The sequence below is a fragment of the Phaseolus vulgaris genome, chromosome 2 (genome assembly GCF_000499845.2).
Source record: "Phaseolus vulgaris cultivar G19833 chromosome 2, P. vulgaris v2.0, whole genome shotgun sequence".
NCBI lineage: Eukaryota > Viridiplantae > Streptophyta > Magnoliopsida > Fabales > Fabaceae > Phaseolus > Phaseolus vulgaris.
This window is the reverse complement of record NC_023758.2, coordinates 21,139,987-21,150,809: the sequence shown is the minus strand read 5'-3', so window position 1 is coordinate 21,150,809 and position 10,823 is coordinate 21,139,987. Positions and strand designations below refer to the sequence as shown.

Sequence of the window (10,823 nt, the reverse complement as noted above, 5' to 3'; positions counted from 1 at the left end):
TGAAAATTGTTTTTGATTAATCTCTCTTTCTTAGTTAATGCATAGGAGTGTAAAACAACCTTTTTATACTTCAATCAAATGGTCAAAGCAGTTAAATTAAAAACCAAAAGTTGTTGGAATAATTTAAAACAGATTGGAACCACTTAACAAAATTTTGTTAAGATTTTCAGAAAAAACAACCAGTTGAATTCTCAAAACAACCGGTTGAATCAGTTTGACAACAAATTCAAAACAAAGTCAAGCTTTTCAAACTCATTTTAAAAGCCACTAAGTGTTAAACATTTGGTTGAATCGACATTTCAACAGGTTGAAATTTCACACTCTTTAGAAAACTCATCTTTTCAAAATGATTAAGATTCAATTAACCTTGGATCATCTTAAAGAGTGAATTAACAATTCAAAGACTACTAAACACACACACACACACACACACAACTAGCAACAAGGTTTTCAAGCATTCCTCTTGGATTTGGAGACATCAAAATACCTTGTTCAATAATCTCCCCCTATTTGATAAAGATAAATCTTTGGTTTGCTTGTGTTGTAGTATTTGAATTTGATAGATCCTGCAAAACAGAATTTGTGCATATATAAGGCATACATAACAACATGATAAACCAGACTTAATAGAACACACAGATTTACACATATATAGGCAGAAAACCAGAAAAATAGAGAAAACCAGTGTGTGTGACAACGTGTTAGCAGAATCATAGTGTGAATCAGAGCTATGGCAACAACAGTTCAGAGCTATTGCAGTTGCAGCTCAAAGTAGATTTAGACACACCATAAAGTAGAAGAATTACAACACATAAACCTCCAATTCTCCATGTATTTGTCTTTACAAATAGAATCATGTATTTGTCTTTACAAATAGAATAAGAGAATGGATAAAAACAAAATTAAGAAAGATTTTGATAATAAAGAAGATTATGCCAAGATATGAGCCTTAAACCAAGAAGGTGACAAGTGTCACTTGTGTTTTTTTTGTCCAGCTTGCACCCTACAAAATCAAAATCAGATTAACCAACCAAATGTATAGGAGAGTGAGAGGGATACCATAAACCAACACTGGTTATGCCCTTAAGATATTTTAGAATTCGTTTGCCAACCTTGAAGTGAGATTCTTTTGGATTTGATTGAAATCTAGCACATAGGAAAACTGCAAACATGATGTCGGGCCTGCTAGTAGTGAGATAAAATAAAGAACCAATTAATCCTCTAAATTTGGTTTGATCCACTACTGTTCTAGCCAAATCAACATCCATATAGCATCTTGTTGACATTGGTGTGGATGCCTCTTTGCAGTTTTCCATCTCAAACTTCTTGAGAATCTCCTTGCAGTACTTAGTTTGGCTTAGGAAGATGTCATCCTTTAATCGCTTGACTTGTAACCCTAAAAAGAAGGATAACTCTCCCATCATAGACATTTCAAACACCCCCTGCATAACTGTCACAAATTTCTCACACAGGCAATCATTAGTAGTACCAAATATGATATCATCAACATAAATTTGAACCAAAATGATGGGAGATTTTGACCTTTTAATAAAAAGAGTCTTATTAATTTTGTCTCTCATAGCCATTATACAAGAGAAAATTTTGTCTCTCATAATCACCATGATTTCTGGGACTATTATTATAAACCCCCCATAATTATGTTAGCGAAATAATATTAATTTAGATAAATATATTATGGGAATCAATCTTATGAATGCACTATTAACGTGATTTTAACGCACAATATCCCGACTTCTTTGAATGCTTTGATTTACCTACCCAATGTCCTTGATTATATTGCATAAGTGTTCCAATTATATATTACAGAATACTCCGATTTATATACATGATATGATATATATGATATTCATATTTTATGAAAAGATACTATTATATGACACATTATAACCTGGAAAAACCAGTGTCAAAGATCCAAAGTCATGAAGGCTTATAAATAGATGACTACTCATAGGGAGTATCTCAACTCGAATTGTAGCACTATATTTACTATATAACAGAATTTTATATTCTTACTAACTTGAACATCGAAATATTTTTTATTGGTGGAACCTCCCTCATTCCTTGGAAACTAAATCACTAGAGCTTGAAGGGAGATAACTCAAAACCCACCCGAACTCCAACCGACCTCATCCCAACGGAAAAACACACATATATATATATAATTTACACGCTAAACCACTAATAGTCTTATACATTGATTCTACCATGAAAGCATAAGTAACTCCATTCATCTCATGCTTTATTTCTACCATTTTTACAATGATGCGATTTTTTTATTATAATATTATTTATTATTTTATATGTTCATTTCATTGGTTTGTACGTCTTATGATAATATGCTCATATATGCTTTGATAACATTATAATAGTTAAATTGACCAGATAGATGATACACTTATTTAAGTACCTTTTTTTTTGCGTAAAATAAGTTAAAATTCAGTTAAAAAATTATACCTTTATATTAAACCACACAATTGTTTTAATATTCTCCTCGTACCAAAATAAAAAAGGCCTACGTTGAAGACGATAAACATATTTTGTTATGAAACAACACTAATATTATTTTTCTTAATAGAAAGAGATTGATAGACTTGAACAATATACATTTGAATTTAATATATTCTGAAACAAAATACAAATGAAAAGATGAAAAATAAAACGTTTGATCTTATATACTTTTTTTTGTCATATGCTTATCAACAATCATTCAGAATATTAATTAAGATATATAATCTATAAAACTAATATTCAATAATAATTTAAATACAATTTATAAAGTTTTAATATATGTAATTGATTAAAATTTTAAAGGTTGAAGTTGAGAAAGGTTAACATGGTCTCAAGATTTCGTTTCACAGGGTTTGATAAATTTGTCTAACACATAAATATTACCTTCATACATAATTTGAATTTATTACTATTATTAAAGATATAGTTTATTTTATCTTTTATAATCACATTCACAAAATTTTTATTTAAATAAGTAAATATTATTATTAATTTTAAAATTATTAAAATAATTAAATAATAAGAAAATTTTATATAAAATTATAATTTGATTTAAACAAGTTTTTAACTAATGTTTGATTCAATATTTTTTAAATTAATTATTTTTTATAACTATACTAAGTTTTTTTTAAATCAATTATATATTTTTTCAAATATAAACATTTTATAATTAATTTACATATTTTTTTCATTAAATATATATTCTTTCTATTAATTATATTATTTAGATGTATATATACATATGGATACAAATATGATTTTAGTTATTATATAATATTAATTGATAAACTCATTTAAAATTATATGAATATTTTAACTAATATTTTGTTCAACATTTTACATTTGAATTTATTATTTTTATACTTAAATTATTAAAAATATTTTAGAAAATAAGAGTAATTTTTAAAAATATCTTTAACTAACATGAAATTAAATAATATACATTTAATTTTATTATCCTTTATACTTTAAATAATTTAAAGTGTTGGTTATAAATTTAAAATACTATAAAATAATAATTTATTTTCACTTATAATCATAAAAATATTGAATTATTAGTCCACTTTTATTCAAATATTAAAATAACATTAAATTTAAGAAAACTATTAAATTCAATATAACATTAAATTTAAGAAAAATATTAAATTCAATATAAAATTAAATTTAAGAAAAATATTAAATTCAATATAACATGTTTCCTCATTTTATAACATCTAATAATAATAAAAACGAAATTTAAAATTTATAGTATTTAAAATATTTAAACTTATATTTAGCTGATGTTTGGTGAAACATTTCATATATATAATAAATAAAATTAGTAGATGAAATTTTGATAATATTATTATAATTTATTTATTTATTCTATTTTTTAATTTATTATTTTGAAGATGAAATCTTATATTTTACTCTCTTATGCTTTAAAATAATAATAAAAACCATGATGTCAAAATTTTTTATAACTACATTATTTCTAGGTATGACAATGCGCAACAAGTCGTGCAGGTCAATCTATTTCAACTATCTGATTCACTTAAGTTCATCCCACATAGTGGACTGACCCATATAGTTCGCATATCTTAAAAATTTAAAAATTTCTTTTTACACCCTCATAATGTTTTCCTCCAACATCATATTTTCAAAACTCTAAAATTATCAATTCCAAAATCTACAATATAGAATATAAATTTATATTTTTGATTGTGTAATATGGAATATTGTACAATATAAAACAAAAAATTTAACTTCATGATTCTATAATCCGAGAAGTATTTGAATTTCACATTCTGAAATTAAATGAAAAATGCCAAAAGATAATTTAAGTATTTTTTGAAGTATGAAGTGAAAAAAAGAAAGACATGGAGGTAGAGAAAGAAACTCCCCTCAATTATAGCACCTTCACAAATATTCCATATATTTTTTTTTCATTCTATGTATATTGTTTATCTTTCAATACTAGTGAAACCTTAATTTTTTATAATAAAATTTAAATATAATATTATATTATTATATATTATTTTTATTATTATTCAAATTATAATACTAATCCTGTATTCACATGTATTACCTTAAAAAAAATTATATATTTAACAAAATATTTTATTAATCAATTCATTAATAGGATTAAAATTTAAATTTGATTAAAAATTAGAACATCACAATAATTTCTTTTATACATTTTATTACACAATCAAAATAAAAATAATAATTAATTTAATAAAAAAAAATTTCAAAATTTATATTTAAAAATTTACATTTTATTAATTTTAAAAATAATATTACGAAGATAAATCAATAAAATCAACTCACATTTTTATGATTAAACGGTCCATATTTAAATATATGAATTTATTCATATCTAATAAATTATATGGTTATATATAAAGAGGGAAAATATTTATTTTATATAAATATAAGGTCTCTGGTTATATTAGTGATTAAATTTGATTATGAATTAATTTTTATTATGAATGATGGTTGAGCTGATATCCACACTGTATTGTTACACCTTGTAAGCATCTAACATGAGCCTTAAATGCCTTTTCCAGTACATCTATGTTTTCAGTGTAGAATTGAAAATAAAAGTCCTTTAAAATAGTAAAGTAAAACTATGGAGAAGCAGTGAAAAGAAAACTGTGTAAGGAAGAAAAAGGGAAATAAAATAAAAAAAAATGACTGAATAGGGAGCAGAGAGATAAAAAAGAAAAGGAAGAAAAAGAAAGTTGGTTACAGGAGTGGAGAGAAAAGAGGACACAATATAAGTTGAAATTGCCCCCAAAGTACTGTTTCGCTGTGGAGAATTTGTTCAAGCAATACGAACAAAACAGCACCATCGCAGTGATTGAGGGTGAAGGGGATGATGCATTACAAGTTTTTGCTCCGATTGATTTAGATTCAAAGCTAAATTGGTGATAGTCTTTTATGATGCTTTGTTGTTCTTCCTGTTTGAATTTGCGAGATCGATTACAGCCATGGATTCGTGACTACGATAGGCTCCAGTCCTTCGCTGTCATCCTCATTTACCTACAGGTTCTCATCCACCCTCTCTTATTTCATGCCTTACTTGCGCATTGTTCTCATTAATTGAATTTTTTGGGCATTTTCCAAATGCTAGATTGGGTGCGCGTTAATTGGATCGTTGGGAGCATCCTATAATGGTGTGTCGCTCGTAAATCTGGTAGTTGCGTTGTTTGCTTTGGTCGCAATTGAGAGTAGCAGCCAGAGCCTTGGCCGCACCTACGCCTTTCTTCTCTTCTGTGCCATATTGCTTGACGTTTCTTGGTTTATTCTTTTCGCTCAAGAAATTTGGTGCGTTCAGCGAATATGTTTTATTGCTCAATTTTTTTATTTGATTAATATTACTTGAGACCAAATGGGTTGAATCTTGGTTGATGATTCTTGCTCCTTAGGACGGGGCATTGGTTTAATCTTGGCTGATCATCTATGTTAACCTGTAATGTGCTAACCTTTTAGTGAGGATGAGATATGCTTGCGAGTGATTTTCTTGTTAAAGCTGAGTTTGAAGCCACTTGCATTGTTACTAGAATTATTTATTTCTTAATGCTTCCTAGATTTTACTCCCGATTTTAATTTCCATGTTTATTGAGTTTTTCTATGTTTTCTTGATGTTCTTGATCTTGGAAAGGTTTTACTTCCCATAGTGTACAGGGAATTTCCATTGAACAACTCTCTAATGAAACGTTTTCTTCCTTGTTATGTAAATATTGTGACCAAGCTGATGGTCGTTTCATCTCTTCAAACTCTCCTGCATCCTGTAGTTGTTATTCCATCCACTGTATTCAACAAGCTTATTTTCAGTTTTCATTTGTTTATTTGTAACAAGGTTAAAGCTAAGTAAACTTTAATTTGAGGGGAAATGTTAGAATATATAAATGTTTACTTTATTTTGGAATATCTTAAAATTTCTTGAAAATATATTTGCAACATCTTAGAATATATATGTGGAATCAATTAGTCATCTAATTGAGGAAGCAATCTTCAGAGTTAATTCTGGATTTTATTACATTTCTTGATTTATTTGTGGGTTTCAGCTGGTAAGGCCTAATTATTAGTATAAATAGGAACATTGAATTAATATTGAACACACCATATTAATCTAAACTAGAATATTATTCAGTCTCTCTTTCCCTCCTACTTTACCTAAACAGTAATTTTAACAGCACGCATCCTACATTTAGTATTTTTTGTCAATTTAACAAAACGTACTTGCTGCTATATGCAGTGAAGAGAGATTGACGTGAACTGATTTTCTATATTTGTAAGATTCAGACAAGTGATCATGACTGTGTTTTCCATTCATATATGATGAAGAACGTTATGTGTGTTTGCAGGAACATTTCTACTCGGGATTACACAACATTTTTTATATTTTCAGTGAAAGTTACACTGGTTATGCAAAGTGTTGGTTTTACAGTGAGGCTATCATCCTCGTTGTTATGGATTCAAATTTATAGGTTGGGTGCTTCCTATGTAGACACAGTTTCTCGAGCAGCAGATGCTGATTTGAGGAGTAGTTTTTTGAGTCCTGTAACACCTGCAGTAGCTAGGCAATGCTCAAATTCCAATGAGATACTTGGAGGTTCTATATATGATCCATCATACTACTCATCCCTATTTGAAGATGGTCATGAAAACAAATATCCAAGTGGGGTACGCTAAACTTTGCTAAAACCATACATCATGATTACTTTCAGTTCGTATCAATTTTATCTGCTTCAGTTTTGATCTTACAGATAAGCATTTTTATTCACTAGTCCACTGGGACCCTAACTTGTTAACAACGGTTAAACTATAAGGAAAAAGAGAAACATTGAGCTGAAACCATATGTTTTTTAGACAACATGGATGCTTTATTTATATTGAGAAAAAATAATCAATACATAATAAATATATTGTTATTTCATATTTTGTCATCATACTCTTTTATCTATTAATTCTCTATTTGGGTAAACCTTAGTAGGATTTATATGTCTCATTTCATTTGGTTTTAGATGCTCAATCATGACATTACCCAGAATGAGTCCATGTCATTTGCTGAAGTTTCTCAGAAGTCATCCGCTGGCAGATCTTACCAGGCTGTGGATGTAAGTATCTGCTTAATTAATATGCTCTTTTTTAATCAATTAACCTTTTACAACACTGTCAATTTGTATTAGTTTTTCTATAACCTCATTAAGTTGTTTACTACAGTTTACCATGAATTTTTGGTAAGTGTTATACAGAATGGTGCAGATGGATGAATGTATTTATGGATTTTTATAACTTCAACAATGGTCATTTTTTGGAGTTTTTATTTATTTTGTACAAGTAATTTTTTGGTAAATATTATAAGGTTAGGTCCTAATATGATGCTTTTAGAGGAATAGTTTAACTGCCATCCTGATTTTATGCCTATAAAAGATCCTGCTATGTATACAGGGAAATAATTTATATTTTTAGTTATAATTGTGTCTATTAAGGAGATTTCTAGCTAGTGGGCTCCAGGTTGCATCGTTAAGATTTCTTAGGATCGTTAGTTGGTTTGGGATAAGGTTCGGCGATTGGCTTCTACTTGGTAATGGAGTAATTTTACTTTCATTGATGTTTTGTTTGATTGTAGTTGTTTTTAAGGTTCCATTTTCTTGGAATTTTCATGGACCCAAATAATAAGGAGACTTCAGTTTATATCATGGCATATTTGTCCCATTTATTTGATTATATTGTTATAATTTTTTATTATTCTTTTGAATTGGAGAATTTTGAATCTTTTGGTTTATTTACCAATTAACTTTCTTTTGAACTATTTAAACAGTCTTGTGCGAATTAAAGTGTGTGTCTGCTAATTCTCTGGAAGAGATTATGGTTGAGTTTCCATCTAAGGGGGAGCCTTTTGTTTGGTCCATTCAACATAATTTGATTAAATGAATGATCTATTATTGATAGGAAGACTATGTAAAACTCTGGCTTGTAAAGTGTTGTTGTGATTGATAGGCCGAATGTCCACATTTTATCTGTGATGCTTTTAGTCGGCAATGGCTCTGTTTGTTTTTTTATGTCTATTTTTTTTATAAAAAAGGCAATTACAGACTTGCATTAAGCATGCTATAATTGTACATATTCTGTACAACAATTACAATTAACAAATTGATATTCGGTTATTATTTCTAAGTTCATAAATAATCAGTGCACATTACAGCATCCTCACAGAGAGATTAAAGGCAATTCCTTGTGGATAATTCCATCCATATCTTACTTTCTAGCCTGGTTCCGGCTACTGTTTTACTCTGTTCCTGTAAACCGAAGTTGTCATTATAAAATATTTTATACATTTTTGTATATGAATACAGTCAACGAGTGCTCCAAGTATTTAGCAATTTAGGCGTTACTTAAAATTGTAGCAATGATTGTAATTGGTACCACACCTTGTGTCGTTTGAGTACACAATTCCAATATACTCTCTTTGCTTTCTTGTATGAGAATCAAGTTGGTAGCAGAGTGAATTTCAAGCCATCTCTCTTCTGGCCATAAGTTCCAAGTCCATTGTACCCACTGACCTAGAGGGTCTCTCCCTAAGTTACCTCAGTTCTGGAAGTTGCTTTTCTTACAGTGTCTCAATTTTGGCAAGTCTGCCATATGTGCCTCTATTTTAGCAATGTTTTTTTCCATTTTATTAATTCATAGTTGTATTTGATGTCCCAATTTTTCCAGATTTAAAGATGGTTCCTCATCTATCCACACTACTTTGTTAGATTGAGTGTTGTCCTAAAGGAAAGTGCCTTTTTGTGTCCTTTACTGCTGCTCCCTTCTAATTTATTGAGTTGACTACACAGAGGACTGAGTTGTCTCAATTCTAGTTTTGGATTTCAGTAGTAATATTTATTGTTAAATATTTCTATTAACCTTGGATATTTTTCATCAATAAGTCATTCTTAAGTATTTTTAATCTTAAAAATCATCTGCTGAAATTAGTACTTCATTCTGCATAATTTCCTCTTTTTTACAATGGTAATGTAAAATAATATATTTCTATTCCTTCTTGTGAATTCACGGCCAAATATTGAATCTTAAAACCTAGTCCAAGTACTCCAGAATTCACGGCCAAATATCGAATCTTAAAACCTAGTCCAAGTACTCCAGAACAAAACGAAAGCTAAACATAAAAGATGTCTAGTTTTAACTGTTGCATATGAATGTTACATTTTGTATTTGGGTTGGTTACATTTTGTATTTGGGTTGATTACATTAAATCTTGTTATTTTATTAGCTGAATGCCCTCTAATTCGTTTATTTCATTAGCTGAATGCCCTCTACTGCCATTTGATCCCCCAAAATCTGAGATATTTATTTGATACGTAAATTCCTTATTATAAATATGATCTGGTTATCTTTCAATGTATAGTATATATATATATGTCTTGGTTACGATCGGCCTTTGTCCTTTGCAGGAAGAGAATGGGTTAGTTAAGAGGGAAATTGTTTGAAATAGATCCCCATAAACATTGTTCTCACTGTGGGAGTGGGTCTTGTACCATGTGCAATTTTGTTGGCATGTTTCTGACTGAATGTTGGTGGAAAGGAGAGGTGCACAGATTGGTACATCTTATGACAAATATCATGTTTTCCCTTGAACTAAGGAAGCCGTTATGGTTGTGTCAAAATATTTGGGTTTCATGTTGCTGACATATCTGCAAATGGGCAAGTAAGCAGTTTGTTACACTGCGCTCCAGCTTTGCATGCTACGTCTATAGCTATAGGTGAACAAGAGTCCTGGGGATGTATTATCTTTTTTTCCAGGATTCTATTTTGCTTTTTGTTTTTCATTTTGCAGTGATTGATTAGGGGCCAGTTAGTAAATCAGTAGTTACCAAGGGAATGCTAGCAAAATATATTTTTTGTTCCAATTTTTTCTAAAACTAGACCATTATACACGGTATTAAAGATACTTTGAATGAATTAGTGTTCATATTCATATTGTGATTGAATTAAGCAGCACGTGAGCGGCTGTCGATTCTTCAACGCTTACTGGTCAAGCAAAACATATCATCAACGTGAACTAAAAAAGACAAACCCAGAGTTGTATAATTTAAATTGACCAAAATAAAAATTTTACCTACTATTTGATGGTATGGAATAGTTACTTAAGATTTGTGTCTTTTTTTATTGCTTCAATTACTTAGATCACATGATATTATTGCTTTCAGGTATGAGTATTAAAGTATTATTGTTGTACTCAATCCACATCACATTAATGTTTGAAGACTAAATCAAAATGTTCAAGCAATAAAAACCACCAG

At 29.1% G+C, this 10,823-nt stretch overlaps 2 protein-coding genes across 3 annotated transcripts; one reads left to right on the top strand and one right to left on the bottom strand.

Annotated features, from left to right (window-relative positions):
• Positions 1-1,022: 1,022 nt before the first annotated feature.
• LOC137809184 (uncharacterized mitochondrial protein AtMg00810-like) lies at positions 1,023-1,586 on the bottom strand. The gene has a single exon (XM_068610321.1). It carries the CDS (start codon positions 1,584-1,586, stop codon positions 1,023-1,025), a length of 564 nt encoding a protein of 187 aa, XP_068466422.1.
• Positions 1,587-5,212: 3,626 nt separating this feature from the next.
• Positions 5,213-10,498, top strand: LOC137810895 (uncharacterized). Of its 2 annotated transcripts, none has more exons than XM_068612386.1 (5): positions 5,213-5,559; positions 5,645-5,838; positions 6,882-7,200; positions 7,542-7,634; positions 9,975-10,498. In XM_068612386.1, exons 1-5 carry the CDS (start codon positions 5,452-5,454, stop codon positions 10,008-10,010), a joined length of 750 nt encoding a protein of 249 aa, XP_068468487.1. In that variant the 5' UTR covers positions 5,213-5,451; the 3' UTR covers positions 10,011-10,498. The 2 variants fall into 2 exon arrangements, with proteins under 2 accessions (XP_068468487.1, XP_068468488.1); XM_068612387.1 differs by lacking the exon at positions 9,975-10,498 and adding an exon at positions 8,342-8,553 and having other exon boundaries at positions 5,255-5,559.
• The last annotated feature ends 325 nt before the right edge of the window (positions 10,499-10,823 follow it).

Coding starts and splice junctions, on each gene's coding strand:
- LOC137809184 (XM_068610321.1), bottom strand. CDS start 1,586: ATGGCTATGAGAGACAAAATTAATAAGACTCTTTTTATTAAAAGGTCA.
- LOC137810895 (XM_068612386.1), top strand. CDS start 5,452: ATGATGCTTTGTTGTTCTTCCTGTTTGAATTTGCGAGATCGATTACAG. Junction 5,839..6,881: donor CTTTTCGCTCAAGAAATTTG/GTGCGTTCAGCG, acceptor GTGTGTTTGCAG/GAACATTTCTACTCGGGATT. Junction 7,201..7,541: donor AAAACAAATATCCAAGTGGG/GTACGCTAAACT, acceptor ATTTGGTTTTAG/ATGCTCAATCATGACATTAC.